General features: G+C 44.7%; 2 protein-coding genes and 1 long non-coding RNA gene across 6 annotated transcripts in view; 1 reads left to right on the top strand and 2 right to left on the bottom strand.

Annotated features, from left to right (window-relative positions):
* Window positions 1-16,686, bottom strand: part of SLC16A1 (solute carrier family 16 member 1) — a 61,510-nt gene that overhangs the window by 35,723 nt on the left and 9,101 nt on the right. The window lies entirely within an intron of this gene.
* Window positions 2,486-4,683, bottom strand: LOC133386835 (protein LDOC1-like). Its single transcript, XM_061630604.1, has 2 exons — window positions 4,230-4,683; window positions 2,486-2,619 (listed from the first exon to the last, which is right to left on the bottom strand). The coding sequence occupies exons 1-2, from the start codon at window positions 4,681-4,683 to the stop codon at window positions 2,486-2,488; spliced, it is 588 nt and encodes a 195-aa protein (XP_061486588.1).
* Window positions 16,030-16,686, top strand: part of LOC133387360 (uncharacterized) — a 58,376-nt gene continuing 57,719 nt past the window's right edge. Inside the window, exon 1 of the long non-coding RNA XR_009763456.1 lies at window positions 16,030-16,182. This is a non-coding gene — a long non-coding RNA (uncharacterized LOC133387360). The remainder of the gene's footprint in view (window positions 16,183-16,686) is intronic.

Genomic DNA, 16,686 nt, shown 5'->3' with positions numbered 1-16,686 from the left:
GTAATACTTCTCAAGTGCAACCTACTAAACCTCCTTTTGTCAAGCTTTTCTGGATAATTTTCAGTTACTGATACCAGAACATAAAGTGCTTTGCATAGCCTTATAGTGTGGGCCACTATTTGCATATCTAACTTATGTCCATCCTGGTTGGTAACGAAGATCTGGGGAGATTGCAGATCTATATATTTAAAAAATCTATAGACATCTTATGTCAGAGGGAGAAATTTCAGCAGTATTAAAAGTGTAGTTAGACCTCTACTTTAAATTTTTAAAAAAGGCCTCCCTAACTCTCATGGGCTGGAAGTTATAGGACAGTGTCTAATTTCCCCTTTCTTACCAAAAGTGGTCTGCAATGTGAAAGCCAGTGTGGTGTAGTGGTTAAGGTGTTGGACTATGACCTGGGAGACCAGGGTTCAAATCCCCACATAGCCATGAAGCTCACTGAGTAATCTTGGGCAGTCACTGCCTCTCAGCCTCAGAGGAAGGCAATGGTAAACCCCCTCAGAATACTGCTTACCATGAAAACCCTGTTCATAGGGTCACCCACAAGTCGGAATCAACTTGAAGGCAGTTCATTATTGTCCACCAAAAGTGGTATAACAACCCGTGGCCCAGCAGTTCTAGGCACTCATGATTTGAACAGATTATCTGGAACCATATCTATCTGGTAACTGGATGGGTTTCAGGGCTCAAAGTTTGTCTTCCTGGCAAATGATCTTCACTGAGAGACAGAAGGAGCATGACCCCGTCGATCATCTTGGACCTATTATCAGATTTCAGTACTATTAACCATGATATTCTTCTGTACCAATTTTGTAGACTGGGTGCTGAGGTTAACCTCTCTGCAATGTTTCAATTTCTATTTTGCCAGATTACTGCTCCTTTTCAGGTGAGAGGTCCTGCAAGGTTCAACAGGAATCTCTCTTACAAAGCTACTGCGAGAATTTATATGGGGATTTGCATCAAAGTCTACTCTGGGGGTTATATCCAATGTAGTACTAAGTCAGAGTTCTGTCAGCGCAAGGATTACTGCAAGTGCAAGGGACTTCACCCCCCGTGTTCTCTGTATATGTTATATTGGTTCCCCTAACCCTCCAGAGCAGATTTGGGGAGAGCATGGGGGGAGGGGAAGTCTCATTACGCAAGCAGAAATCCTTGTTGTCGATGGGATGAGTTTGTTGAATACCACTCAGTATGCTCCCTTCCAGTATTCTTCTCAAGAGACAGGTGAGGCAGCAGCTTCCCTGGGTATCTTTCTAAAATCCAGTAACTGACTAGATGAATGAGAAACTCAATCCAGAAAGATATCCTTGTAATGGGTGGCCCACTGCCCAGCCATATGGGGTCCTGGATGGGGTCACAATTGCTTACAGATTGTCCCACCCAAAGCCAGAAATTCCAGACACACTTGGCTCTGTGAGTTTTTCTCTTTTTATTAACGTTACAGTAACTTCAAAAGCCTTCCGACTCATCCAACTGTCTATGCTTTCTAAGAACTAATTTCCCTGACTAACTATGCATGCCTCCAAGCTACAGATGTTGACGCAGCAAAAAATACCCCCCCCTTATGCACCTCCTTAAGAGGGATTGACTTTTGCGTGAAGTTTTTGGCTCCGCCCTAGCCCTGACTATTCCTCTTTGCTCCTCTGAATTCTTCGAGAGCTAGGCGAGGGGGGGAGGGCTAACGGGTCGGGGAAGTGTGGGAACCTGCTGGGCGCCCGTCTGGGTATCTTCAACCTGGCAAGGTGGTTCCTCCAGCACAGGTGAAGGGGGTGTGCCCATCCCACCAGTCTCTGACAGTTCACTCAGCAAGCCCTCAGGGGAGTAGGGGACTGAGCATGTGGTTTGCTCTCCTCCCTCAAGTCTTCACCCCAGTCCTCCAAGTCCCCCTCCACTAAGACCCCCCCTTATCCTTGGTCCCAACATCATCCCCCCTCCCATGCTGAATCTCCCCCCACCCTGGCAACTTGGGCTTGTCTGGATAAGCTTCATGGAACTCTCTCACCAAATCCGGCACATACACGTCATCTGCTAACTTCCAAGATCGTTCCCCAGGGGGGTACTCCAACCAATGAATCAAGTATTGTAGCTTCCTGTGACGTCTACATGAGTCCAAAATCCACTCCACCTCATACTACTCATGATCATTCAGCAATATGGATGGGGGCGGGACATCCACCTCCTGATGGGGATCCGGTGGCTTCTCTAGAGTGAGCACAAAAACTGGGTGGACCTTCAAAGTAGGAGGGAGACAGAGGCGAAAAGGCACGGGGTTAATCTGAGTTTCCACTTCAAAGCGCCCTAGTCTTTGAGCCTATAACTTTTGGCTAGGAACTATAGTGGGCAAGTAACGTGTGGACAACCACACTTTGTCCCCAACCTGGATTTCAGGACCAGCCTGACAATGTAGATCTGCCTGCCACTTATAGTCTGCTTTCGTACACATGTGTTGCTCCTGAAGCAGATGCTGCATGGCTTGCAGTTCCTACACAAACTCTGCCACCACTGGAACCACTGGGGAAACACTGGGGTGGGCAAAGGTGCACAGATGATACCCCAGGATGGCAAAGGACGGGGTCTGCTGCATCGAGGCACGCACAGAGTTGTTATAGGCAAACTCTGCCAAAGGCAACAAGGTCACACAGTTGTCTTGTTGGTAGTTTACATAACAGTGGAGATACTGCTCCAAAGTAGAGTTCACTCTCTCAGTCTGTCCATTTATTTGGGGGTGGTGCGCTGAGGACAGCCTCAACTCACTTCCTAGCAAGTGTCAAAGTGCTTGCCAGAACCTGGCAATAAATTAGGTTCCTCAGTCTGAAATCAAGCTGGAAGGAAGCCCATGCAGCCAAAAAATGTGCTCTACAAACAGCTGTGCTGTCTCCCAAGCAGTTGGCATCCCTGCGCAAGGGATAAAATGAGCCATTTTACTGAATGCATCCACCACCACCAGAACTGTTGTCTTTCCTTGGGAGGTGGGGAGGTCTGTGATGAAATCAAGAGTCATCATTCGCCACAGCCCCTCAGGTATGAGAAGAGGTTCTAACAAGCCCGCAGGTAGTCCCTGTACATGTTTTGCCCTCATGCAGATTGGGCAAGATTGAACGTATCTCTCCACTTCGTGCTTAACTTTTGGCCACCAAAAGTCCCACGTGACTGTTTGCAGAGTCTTAAAACCCGCAAAGTGATAGCCGTGGGGGAGTCATGACACTGATGAAGAACTTTGGATCACAATGCCCAGGAGGCAATACAGAGTCTCATAATGATAGAGCAGCCCTTCTCTTTGCAAGAAGCCCAGTGGGCTGTCCTGCGTTCCCTGCTCCAACTCTCATAGCCACAGCTGCATGAATGGGTCTCTTGAGTGCTGCACAACTCCCTGACCCACAAATCCAGGCAGCTGGCAACTACCATCTTATCCAGCAGGATAATGTGATGTAGTGAAGTAACTGGTTGATTCTGAGAGATTCTGAGCCTGAGGGATATAATGGATGTGACAGTGGAATGTGGCAAAGAACTGTGCCCAACGCACTTGACGTTGATTCAATTTCTGAGCCATCTGGAGGCTCTCTAAGTTCCAATGGTCACTGAGGGCTTCTACTTCATTATGTACCCCCTCCAGCGACATCAGGTTTCAGGAGGCAAAGGGAAGGCATCTTGCTGCTTCCCCTTTTAATCTGCAGCAAATCAATCCAATTTTAATCCAAAAAGGAAAGGAAAAACTGTGCTTCACATCTCTAGGGGCTTGTAGACGCTTAGCTCTGATGCTTTGGTGAGTCCACGCCCACTCCCTTCCCCACTTTGTTTATGTCATTTCCTGCTGGCTCCCATTCTGCAAGCCTGCTGCAAACAGTATTTTTTTCTTTCCACCCTAACTTGTGCAAAAAAGCACAACTCTTTCAAATAAATATTTGTATTTCTACTGGATTCTGAAAATATAAACAATGGCGCTAGAGGATTTTTTCTTTATTTAAATGAAACTTAATATGGAACAAACTGAGCATGCTCAGTGGCCAAGGTAACCAGAGAAAGTGATAGTTTGACCTTTAGAGGGCGTGGTCATTAGGAAGCTGCATGACTGACCCTTTCCCTTCAGTATGAATGGTAAACAGTGGATTGAGGGCTCATATAAAGTAAGAAGTGTGAACCTTTAAACTCTATCGCTATGGGAAAAGCTTCATCTTTAAAACAGAGTTCAACTCCCATGTGAATGAACCCATCGTGTAAGTTCCAACTGTGCTTTTCCAGTTTCAAGCGCCCCAACTGCCTGGACACTGTTTTCTTGTGCTGGGGATCCCGGAAGATCTTGGCCATGGCATTAACAAAGGCAGTATACTGGATCAAGACAGGATCATTTCGCAGCAGCCGCAGGGTGGTCCATTGAGCAGCCTCTCCTTCTAGAAGACTAATGATGAATGCCAACTTCACACTGTTGTTTGGAAACTCCGACTGTCGCACACGCGTGTACAGTTCACACTGGGCAAGGGATTGCTCAACTTTTCCCCCATAGTGGGCTGGCATTCCCACCGGGGGCTTGCTTCTGGGTGTCGGCTGAGGCTGGGTGACTTCCTGCACCTGTTGCATGGGGAGTCCCTGAGTGACCAGCTGGGTCATCTGGAGACGCAGGGCTTGATTCTCTGCTCGAAGAGACTGGGTTTCAGTTCTTAGGCTCTGAACTTCAGTTAGCATGGCTTACATGGCTTGGTGAAGGTCCTCCTCTGCTCCGCTGCTTGCTTCCATCCTTTCGGTCATGGCAGCGTCAGAGGGAGAAGGTTGTGGCTGCGTCAATCTGTCCCGTACAAAGCCAGAAATTTCAGACACACTCGGTTCTGTGAGTTTTTTTCTTTTTATTAAAGTTACAGCAACTTCAAAAGCATTCCAACTTATCCAACTATCTAAGAACTAATTTCCCTGACTAATTCTAACTATACACGTCTCCAAGTTACAGACGTTAACTCAGCAAAATAACCCCCCCCCTTGTGCACCTCCTTAAAAGGGCTTGTCTTTCATGCGAAGTCTTTGGCTCCGCCTTAACACCAACTGTTCCTCTTCACACCTCTGAATTCTTTGAGAGTGAGGCAAGGGGGGTTGGATCTCAGGTTCCTCCTCTGAGTGGGGAGGGCTAACGGGTCGGAAGCATGGGAACCTGCTGGGCACCCGGCTGGGTATCTTCAACCTGGTAATGTGGTTCCTCCAGCATGGGCGAAGGGGTGTGCCCATCCCACCAGTCTCTGACAGTTCACTCTGCAAGCTCTCGGGGGGGGCAAGGGACTGAGCACGTGGTTCATTCTCCTCCCTCCTCGCCCCAGTCTTCCAAGTCTGAGCCCCTCCACTAAGTCCCCCCTTATCCTGGGTCACAACACAGATCATGTTCACAATCTAGGACTTCTTCTAGATCCATGTTTGCGTCTGGCAGCCACAGCCAGAAATGCTTTTGTAGGCTACTTTCCTAGAAAGTGTGGGCCTTGATACTACTTTGCTCCACAAGTTACAATTTGGCTCCCAGACAAAATTAAAAGGCACAGACCAACAAGTTTACAGTCTAGATATGCAACTTTGAAGTCTATCTGAAAGAACACCTTCACGCCACACACAGAAAAAGTTGATACTGAGTGATGAGCACCTTCTGTAGGTGCTACCAGATGTTGAAACAAAAACATCTTTAGCTGCCCCCACAAAAAGGCCTTTTTCCCATAGTTGCCCCCCAACATCCTCCTATAAAAGCTCAATCAAAGTTCAGCAGAATGTCCTCCTATAAAAGCTCAATCAGAGTTGTTCCATTAGCCTGTTCAGAAGGCCATGCACAATTTCCTTTTTGTCAGGGCTTTGGTTTATTGTTATGAGCTGGTGTGTTTGTAGGATTGATGTAGTTACTGCCACCAGCCTTAAGAATGAAGCCTTCATGGGGAGCTTGTTATTTAACTGTAGTTCATATTTGTAATGAACTGTAGGCTTCTTTGGGAACAACTATCAAAAGGTGGGAGAGGAACTCCCATAAGTAAAAATCAGAAAGACATTTAAAAGGCATTATTCAAAAGATGTAGGAATCAGAACGGCCATGAACTTGAAAATATCGTGAGGACAAGTCATATCCCAAAACTCTCTTCCTTGAATCTTGATTACATCCATCTTTCATGGGATGGGGTCACATAGCTCAGAGGCATAGTACATGCTTTGCATGCAGGTCTTTGGTTCAATCCCTATTATTTTCAGGTAAGCCTGGAAACAACCCTGTCTGAAACCCTAGAGAACCACTGCCAGTTAGTGAATACCAAATTCAATGAATCAATGGTCTGACTTATGCCACTATAGATGGCTTAAATATTTTTTTGCCAGAAACAGAAAATTCAAACAGAAGTCCCCATCATGGTAAAAAGGAAGCATTAAATTAAGTGACTGACAATTGTGTTACTCTTTAATAGTACCAAAAAAACTTCCACAAGGATAACGCTAGCCTACATCAGTGTTCCAGTTCTCAACCATCAGTGAGTGAAAGTAGATGATCCAAGTACTAGTAGTCCCCACAAAAATAAAAATTATGTGTAATGAGAATAAGTCAAATCTTATGCATTTATGCAAGTATTTCATATTGCCATAGCTTAATGAGAGAAAGTGGAGTCTAGGATCCTATATCCTGTATTCACTCCATCTGAGAAATCTGAAATTCAGCAGATGTTTGGTGTTACAAGACATCTCAACGTTTTCTATAAATCATTTGGCCACAATTTACATAATACCAGTAGATCCACTGTGTTTTATTTTTAGTGCTATGCAGTCCAACATACTTAACTGAAGTTGTGTTTGGAAGAGTCAACTTAATGGCAGCCACTAATCTAAAAGACATTAGATTCAACATTTACTAGATAATAAAAGTAGTATCAAGATACTTAAAAACATGAAAACATATCTAACATTCTACTGGACTGGGTAAATACTGGGTTTTCAAACAGCAAACTCTGATCCATATTGCAAGCAAGGTTTCTCCTATCAATGCATAAAGTAATTACCCCATACTGCCTCTGCTGCACGTTAGTTTACATAGTGTTTCAGAATAGGTTTAAAAGCCTTTTATCTGGCTCTGTGCAAGTTTCAGATGGAGCTGTGTCACCACCCTATCTATAGAGTACAGCTTTTCCCCAGATAGCATGAACAGTTTAAAAACTTGGAGGCATTTAAAAGGGGGCAAATTTCTTGCTCAACAGGAAGAAAAGGTCTAACAGAACAAAATCTCAATAGCATTTATCTGAACAGCCACAAGATGATATAAAACTCTATCATAGCCACTTTCCCCCTCCTGTTCAAGCTGACCTACAGAATTTTCACTAAGTCGACCTTTGCTCAACCCCCTTGGCTGGGAGAAAATCTGGTTCTGGCTGGCATACATGACTATCCAGGGCTTGTAAAGGCTCTGCACCGCACAACAGATGACTGAGAGCCTACTTGGTTATTGCAATGTTCACAGGGTGAACTAAGGTCAGCAACAGGCAGACAGAGAACTACTGAGGGTTTTTCATCTAGTGGAAGCAAGACAACATTCCTTTTCATGTCGACCACAGCATTCCCACAAGTAAGAACTAGGTATTCGTTTCTTTGTGTGGTCAGAGTCTCTAAACAATGGACAAAGAAAGGGGAGAAGACTGGTAGACCTTCATGAAGGTGGCAATATCTCATCTTTACAACAATGCAATCAGCCAGATTGTAGCACATCATGTAAGCACGGCTAATATCCAAGATCCATAGTAGGACAATACCTTTATTAGGCCAACTAATGTATCACATATTATTATTATGGTTTATTTCTATGCCGCCTTTTGGCCAAAAGGCCCTCAAGGCAGCTTACAAAAAATAAACACAAATATAGAAATACATATCAATAAGAACAGTACTATTTACAAAAATCAAAGAATTACAGGACATTATAGGCCAGGTTGTGTTTAAATGTCAAACAATTTCTTGGAAAATAGAGAAGTCATTTCTGGATTTGTTTGTAGGTTGTTTATATTATTTATTTATTGGATTTATATCCTGCCCTTCCTCCCAGTAGGGGCCCAGGGTGACATATGCTCTGGATGTACAGATGATGCTATAAACTATAACCTGCCCCTCAAAAACCTGAAGTCTTTGAATTCTTCTCTTTCATGGTTGAACTGGAATGCTTAATTTTTTTACTGGGATAACAAAATTGGGATTTTTATGTGGTTGACAAGGTATTCCTCCAACCAGTACATTTAATGCATTTTAAAATGTATATTTTGAGACGGTGGAATAGGTGTAGAAATATCTATTTAAATGCATATTTTTGTGCAAACTTAAAAACAAAGAACATAGAAATGGGATGGGATGGACTTATGGGTCAAACATACAAGTGGCACTGAACACATGTACTATGATCTGCCCATCCCTAGTTTCATATAGTTTCCCTCAAAAATTATGCTTAAAGATCTCTCAAGGCCACTTAATCATAATCTTATGGATACTGTTCACTTCCCAAGATGTGTACACTTAACAGTTCAATGCTAGGCAGTTTCAATACTAAGGAAACCTCTACAAAGAAGTCAGCTAAAGTCTCGTCTTGGTGGAAAGATACACAATTTGTCAAATATGACTTTCTCAAATAGCGGGGCAGGACCCACCACTGGGCCTTGGGCCACTTTCAGGTGGGCCTCAGTGCCACAGCCTGTCCAGTGCCTTCTCACTTCCCTGTCCTGCTGCCTAGTCATGCAATAGCCTTCTGGTTGGAACAGCACCTCCTTGCATGCTGTGTAAACGTGGCTGTAAGACAGAAGGGGGGAAGGAGAGGAGGAAGGTCTCTATCCTCTGAGAGGAAAGGGAAACAGAAGGTTTGAATCAAGCTATAAAGAGAGATAAAAAGTTTAAACAACAACAACAAAACATGGAATAGATAAGGGGATAAGAAAGGAAAGATGCTATAGTAGCAAGAAGTGACTGTAAAAGGACCAGGGAGAAGGCATGAAAGAAATTGGCACTTTTTTGGTGGGAGGGAGATAAAGTACAAGTTGAGTGTGAATAGAGAATGGGAGAAGTTTCAGGAGATGTGTGAAAATATTTTGAGAACATGTGATAGTAAGAAGGGAAAAAGCCTTGTCCACTTGGAACCTCTGGATGAGCAAGTTCTGCCTAAAACGGGGAGGCTGTCACAATACCTGAAGAACAAATGTCTGTACTTAACATGAGGAAAGTTGAGCCATGGAATTCCTTGACACAGGAAAAACTGTAGCAAAGAATTTAGCAATTTCCAAAGATGGATTATATGTTAGTTGAAACTATGCCAGAAATTGCATGATGATTATGCCAAACTCTGCCTCCATCTGCCACCATCTTGTGACTGGCTCTGCCCCACAGCACTATTTTGTGACTGGTGGGGCACAGTAATTTTCAGCTATCTGAAATGGGCCCAAGAGGTTTTGAGAGCCCCAGTTCTAGAGCAAGGGCTAGATGCCCGTTAATTGTAATAATCATATTACAAACCCCTCATCAACACAGGCCTACAACATGATCCTAGAGCTTCATTCATAATTAATTAGCTATTATCAATTCTTAGTTCAAGGAACTGGCCTGCAAGACCTTCAGGTCATTTCAGTCCTACAGTTCAGACACTAGCACTATCATTTGCCTCATTCTTGTGGCCAAAGCAAGCATCTCTAAATATTTTCAGAGCTCAAGATACATCACATCCCAGTGCAAATAAATTTTAAAAAGCAAAACAATGTCCTAGTGTCCTAAAAGATGTTATGATGGCAGCAGAGAAGCTTCTGGTAGTGAGTAGCTGAGCTGCTCAAAACAGAGTTCAGGAAGCTGCCTTATGCCAAGTCAGATCCAGAGCTTGGAAGTAACTCGTTAGAAATAACGAGTTACTTTTAATTAGTTACTTTTTTGCGTAACGAGTGGGTAACTTAGTTACATTTTACTTGTAACAGAACGAGTGGTAATTTTATTACTTTTCAACTGTAACTATAACTTTCCCGCGTTACATTTGGACATTACTGGGGGGGGGGACAGGAAGTCTGCTCCTGTGATTGGTGAGTAGGGTTGCCAGGTCTCCGGCCTCTGGCTAGACTTTATTTAAACTGGTGGATCTCCGGCTTTTCATTGGCCCTCTCAGCCACGCATGCATGATTGACACACGCATACGTTGGGCTGTGGCTGGCCGCCTTCCTGTCCTTTATCAGTCAGGCTGCAGGCAGGCAGGCAGGGTCCAGGACTGCAGAGAGAGGACTTGAGCAGCAGCCGCCCCTGCAGCGAGGGACCCCTCCAGCAGCAGCCCCTGCCCGCTACCTCCACCCACAGAAGTACAGGTGAGGCGTGAGGGTGATGGCGAGCGGTGGCAGTGGAGGCCAGGCTGGGCCGGCTCCCTCTTAGCCCCGGCCCAGAGCCAGTTCCCCTGGGGCTCAGCAGACTGGCTGGGGGGGGCATCGCGGCCGCTGCCACCCAGCGGCACCCACAGCAGGAGGGGTGAAGCCGCCAGCCGTCCTTTTTGGAGCAGGGGAACCGGTTCCGGGGCTAAGAAGGAGCCAGCCCGGCCTGCCCTCCACGGCTCCTGCTGAGGCTGAGAGGCTGCGTAGGCCCCGTCTCCTAGCAACGGCTGCCGAGACGGGGCCCACGCAGCCTGCTGTCAGCCTCAGCAGGACCCGTGGAGGGCAGGCCGAGCCAGCTCCTTCTTAGCCCTGGAGCCAGTTCTCCTGCTCCGGAAAGGACAGCCGGCAGCTTCACCCCTCCTGCTGTGGGCGCCGCTGGGTGGCAGCGATGGGGCTCAGCAGACTCTTGGCTGAGGCAGGACAGAGCCATCTGCTTCGGTTCTGGGAGGAACTGAGTGTGTCAGAGCAGCAAGAACTGCATATGGAAGTGAAAGGCCTGGACCTGGAGGAGCTGGGTCAGGCTTTCCAGAAAGCCATGAAGGACAGCAGCCATTTACCAGGGCAGGAGATTATGGATGCCAAAATGGAACCTGTGCCACATGAAGTGCTAGGGAGTGTGACCCGGGACCGAGCTCAACTGTCAGCCTGGGAGAAGGAGGTACCAAGAGTAACTCCTACTTGCCACATAGGGTAGTTCTAGGGAAACAGACCTGGCCCCTGAAGTGATCCAGACAATGTAGAGACGTTGATTGTTCGCTTGCTTCTCTCTACTTTATACATTAGATCTGTAGTCTTTGAAATGTGAAAAAACTCTCCTTCAGGAGCTATAAGCTGAGGTTAGGGGCCCTTTATAGCTCAGCCAGGGCCCTTTATAGCTCAGTTTTTGCGTGTCTTTACCAGTTCATGTCTGCGGTAAGAACTGGATCTCATGACTTCATAAAACTTTCATATGTATCAGCAGTGTTAGTAATTGGCTCCTGAGACACTGTGTAAACACAAGAATACAATGTGATAGGCAAATTTATGTGTTTTGATATTAAAATTTTTAAAACTGGTTGTGCATGTCTCTGGACTCTTGCTTGTTGAATACCATATTGTGAATTCTTTTGGGGTGGGAAAACATACCAGTGCCTTAGTTTTCTTTCTGTTGGGAACAAAACTGAATGCCACTTCCCAAATTAACTTTATCTTGGTGAGTTCCTGTGCTGGCTGCCTTGACTTTAGGGAGCTTACTAGGAAACAGTTTGGTGGCCTACATGCTAGTCTACCATTCCAAAGGGTCTAGATCCTTAGTGTATAATAGGCCAGCTACCTGCAGAAACTATACAGTGTGACTACAGAATGAAGTAGGAGCAACTGACTGTGGAGCAAGCTGAGTCAGTTCAGTGGACCAACTAAGTACATGTGTCTCCATAAGAACTCTGCTTGTGACTCCAAAAAGTTACCTTTCCCAGCCCTTTCTCCTGAAGCCTCCTAGCTGCAGATAATGAGGGTTGAGACTTGGGCCCCATACATGCATACATTCTCCCTTGTGTCCTATAACATTTATGTGTATGGTAAAGTTGTACTTTCAGTCTTCTTGGTATCTTTCAGCTATTTTTTCCAAGTTAGTGCCTTGCACACTGGTTGGTTTGAACAATGCTTTTGCAATCCCATTCTGTGCTACCAGGAAGGCTGGCTATTGACTCTATCGTACCATAGTCTTAAGATTACTTGTTATGATAAGCTGACATGATGAGCTACTTGGTCTGGATTGGAGTAGTGACATTAAGGAAAGACACAAAAAACAAAACTATTATCAAGATCCAAGTCAGATTGATCTAGACTAGCAAAGTACTAAAACCTGCAAAAAGAAACAAGAATGATAGGCTTAGTAGCTGTGTTGCTACAAAGAAAAGAGCAACCAAGATTGTGCTTTTACTGTATCAAATGCTTAAAATGCCAGAAAGCAAGCTTTTGATCAATACAGCACTCTTCAGGCCAAAAAAACTCGGTACTGCATACCAATACTACTGAATATTTTTAAAGATAGCTTATTCAGTAGCCTTGCTGTTCAAATTGCTCTTTTGCCTGTGTTCCTCATTCACCTGTACCATAGGTCTGTTTGTAACCAAATGCTTAAATAGTTTCAGGCGTGTTTCCAAGCAGGAAGTAATCCAGGAAGCATTTTATCCTGTTGTTGTTGTTATGTGCCTTCAAGTCGATTACGACTTATGGCGACCCTATGAATCAGTGATCTCCAAGAGCATCTGTCATGAACCACGCTGTTCAGATCTTGTTAGTTCAGGCCTGTGGCTTCCTTTATGGAATCAATCCATCTCTTGTTTGGCCTTCCTCTTTTTCTACTCCCTTCTGTTTTTCCCAGTATGATACATAGAGAATGATCCTGACTTTAGTGTTCAGTGATACATCTTTGCATTTGAGGACCTTTTCTAGTTCTCTCATAGCTGCCCTCCCCAGTCCTAGCCTTCTTCTAATTTCTTGACTATTGTCTCCATTTTGGTTAATGACTGTGCCAAGGTATTGATAATCCTTGACAAGTTCAATGTCCTCATAGTCAACTTTAAAGTTACATAAATCTTTTGTTGTCATTATTTTAGTCTTTTTGATGTTCAGCTGTAGTCCTGCTTTTGTGCTTTCCTCTTCAACTTTCATTATCATCATGATCTGTGGGTGGGTAGGAGGCAACAAGGGAGGAGGTGGAGAGTGAGACAGGGTGGAGTGGAGAAAACAATTGTTTTAAAAAATGGAGTGGAAGGGAAAAGGAGCCAGAGGTCAAGAACATGGATAAAGGAGGAGAAGGAGGCAGAAGCAGAATGGAGATAAAGAATTGTGGAGGTGAAAGATGACATCGTGTCTGTGTGTGTGTTTGCACTTGGCACATAAAGTGGCCTCCACCACCCTCTCTGGTTACTATGCTGCATTTGCAGTATTTTAACTTTTTTGCATCTCAGGGGAAAATGTTTGCTTGGGTGAGTGTCCCTTAGTTGGTGGCAGGGCAGGGTCCAGGAGGTGGTTAAGTGAGAGAGTTTATGCTTGCTGGCTGGGGGGGGGTGCACTTGATTTTACATGCAAAGATCTGAGTAGTGGCCTCTGCCTCCTTCCCTTACCAGTGGAGAGACCACCATTGCTATAAAAAGAATTATTCTACTCTGTCTGTATGTGTGTGTGTTTATTTTTAATGTTGTTTTAGGGTATTTAGATGTGCAGCAGCCAAGGCCAGCACCTTGTAGACTTTTTTTTAAAAAGCAGCTCTCCAGGGGTTCAGGCAGGGAACTCTCCAAACCCTACCTGGAGATGCTGGGATTGAACCTGGGACCTTGTGCATGTAAAGCAGATCACCACTGAACTACTGCTCTTCCCCAGAGAAAGGCAGGAAGAGACCTAAAGAAGCATGGAGGGCCTAGAAAAGGAAGGCTTTCACAGCAGCTGGCCAGAGGAATGAGAGCAAAAGAAGACAAACTGGAAAAACAGAATAATCAGTGGTAAGGTGCCCATAGGCAAGAGCTGCAGAGGTGAGAGAGGCTGACATTCATATATTTGCTGTATTTTTATCCCACTTTGCTATTTAAAAAGCCCAAAATTAAAATAGCCAGTCACATCTCTACAGTAGGGCCCCGCTTATATGGCGGGTTTATTTGTTTATTTTATTTATTTATTTATTTATTTGTTAAATTTCTATACCGCCCGACTAGCATAGCTCTCTGGGCGGTGTACAATGGAGAAGTATAAATATACACAATAAAAATCCTATAATTCAATACAAAAACATATAAATAGAGATCCACAAATCTAAAATCAAGTTAAGCATATTTAAGGACTAAAAGACTAAAATGCCTGAGAATAGAGGAAGGTTTTGATTTGGCGCCGGAAAGATAACAACGTCGGCGCCAAGCGCACCTTATCAGGAAGACTGTTCCACAGTTCGGGGGCCACCACTGAGAAGGCCCTAGTTCTTGTCACCATCCTCCGAGCCTCCCTATGGGTCAGAACTCAGAGGAGGGCCTTTGATGTTGAACGTAGTGTACGGGCAGGTTCGTATCGGGAGAGGCGTTCCAGCAGGTATTGTGGTCCCGCACCGTATAAGGCTTTATAGGTTAAAACCAACACTTTGAATCTGGCCCGGAAGCATATTGGTAGCCAGTGCAAGCGGGCCAGAACAGGTGTTATATGCTCAGACCGCCTGGTCCTCATCAGTCTGGCCGCCACATTCTGCACAAGCTGTAGCTTCCGGACCTCCTTCAAAGGCAGCCCTACGTAGAGCGCATTGCAGTAATCCAATCGAGAGGTTACCAGAGCATGGACAGCTGAGGTGAGGTCCTCCCTGTCCAGATAAGGACGTAGCTGGGCCACCAACCGAAGGTGGTAGAACGCATTCCGTGCCACTGAGGCTACTTGAGCCTCGAGTGACAAGGAAGGATCTAAAATTACTCCCAGACTACGAACCCGCTCCTTCAGGGGGAGTGTAACCCCATCCAGATCAGGATGGATATCCACCATCTGATCAGAGAAACCTCCCACCAACAGCATCTCAGTCTTGTCTGGATTAAGCCTCAGTTTGTTAGCTCTCATCCAGTCTATTATCGCAGCCAGGCAACGGTTCAGCACATTGACAGCCTCACCTGAAGAGGATGAAAAGGAGAAGTAGAGCTGCGTGTCATCAGCGTACTGATGGCAACGCACTCCAAAACTCCTGATGACCGCACCCAGTGGCTTCATATAGATGTTAAAGAGCATGGGAGACAGAACTGACCCCTGCAGGTTAGGGACCAGGCCCCCGCCGTAAAGCGGAAATCGCCGTAAAGCGGAACCCATTGACTTTAATGGGTTACATCGAGCGAAAATGCTGCAAAATGCCGCAAAACGGCAAAATCGGCTTTAAAAAGGGGAATTTCCTGATTGAAAGCCGCCACATCAGCGGAACACCGGAAAGCGGGGCTCTACTGTAGCTGCAGAACTCTAGTCTTGATTTATTTTTATACATTCAAAGGTTGGTTGAATGAGGTGTGTTTCAATTATTCTACAGATATACATCTCCTGAAAGCATTACAGGGAGTACAGCATGTGCAAAACAGTTAAGCTCATTTGGTCCATGTTATAGATAATAACATTCATGTCATATGAATTCATCCACACACACACACACACACACAAAGAGATCACTCCAACATCCCCCTTCCAAAAAATAATTGCAACATCCAAAACTTTCCCACAACTTTTAAAATCGTGCTTCATGTTTTGATTTATCTATTACACAATTTTTTGGGAAATCAAATACAAAGTAACATTGCTGTCTACCTCTTTCAAACTGAAATTAAGTATGTTCAGATCTGAAAAATATATTCTAAGTCAGATGAAACTCCATTGGATTAATGTGCAATATCTCAGGAAGCAGTTCAAACCATATTACTTGGAAGGATGCCTAGTAGAACACTGAGATCTTTCCGCACATATTCCTCAGAATTTCCAGTTCCAGAATGGTGTCCACATGTTCTTATCAATACACCAGTATTGTCTCTCCCACAGCTCCCTGTGTGGAAAGCTTACTTGCTTCGATGTAACATAATAGTTAAACCTTGGATATGAGAAAGCCACTCACTCCTCAGTTTATAAATAGCAATTCCTTTCTCTGAAGCATAGAAAGCTGCCTTATACCAAGTCAGACCATTAGTCCATCTAGCTCAGTTTTGTCTACATCGACTGGCAACAACCCTCCAGGGCTTCAGACAGGAGTTCTTCCTAGCCATACCTGAAGAAGCCAGGGATTGAATCTGGGACCTTCTTCATGCAAAGCAGATGCACTATCACTAAGGTAAGGCCCATACCCACCGTATTAAGAAAGTTATCAGTGATTCCTGAAACAATTCAAGAAAGATGACTGATGCCCCAATATTTCTTTTCCATGCAATGATCAATATTTTATGCCCAAAGAGAACTGCAATAAGATGAACTCATGTGCTATATAAGTAATTCTTATGCTGGCTGGGGCTGAAGAGATCTGTAGGCCAAAACACTAGAGGCTTCAGGTTGGAGAAGGCTGCCATAAGCTTTACCTGGGACCTTTTGCATGGAAAAAAAAATAGCTCCATGCTCTGTCACTAAAGTATGATCCCTCCACATCCCAGTTCTAGTTAATGGAGTATTCAATGTATCCCTTTGTTTAAATTACTCTAATTTGTTTTGTTTGATATTACAAGGGTTTTTCTAGATTTATTAGAAATCGTGAGCCACTACATTTATCTTTATGTGGAAGAAAGATATACCTGTAGCATAGATCAATGTCCTGTAGCACAGATCAGTGTCCTGACAGAATGTT

Source organism: Rhineura floridana, chromosome 6 (assembly GCF_030035675.1).
Source record: "Rhineura floridana isolate rRhiFlo1 chromosome 6, rRhiFlo1.hap2, whole genome shotgun sequence".
Lineage (NCBI taxonomy): Eukaryota > Metazoa > Chordata > Lepidosauria > Squamata > Rhineuridae > Rhineura > Rhineura floridana.
This window is presented reverse-complemented; position numbering and strand designations above follow the sequence as displayed.

Excerpts from the sequence above, each read along its gene's own strand:
- LOC133386835 (XM_061630604.1), bottom strand. The coding sequence starts at position 4,683 with ATGCTAACTGAAGTTCAGAGCCTAAGAACTGAAACCCAGTCTCTTCGA. Across the intron at positions 2,620-4,229 it reads CTTGAAACTGGAAAAGCACA|AGTTTGCCTATAACAACTCT; the intron begins GTTGGAACTTAC and ends TGCCTTTGGCAG.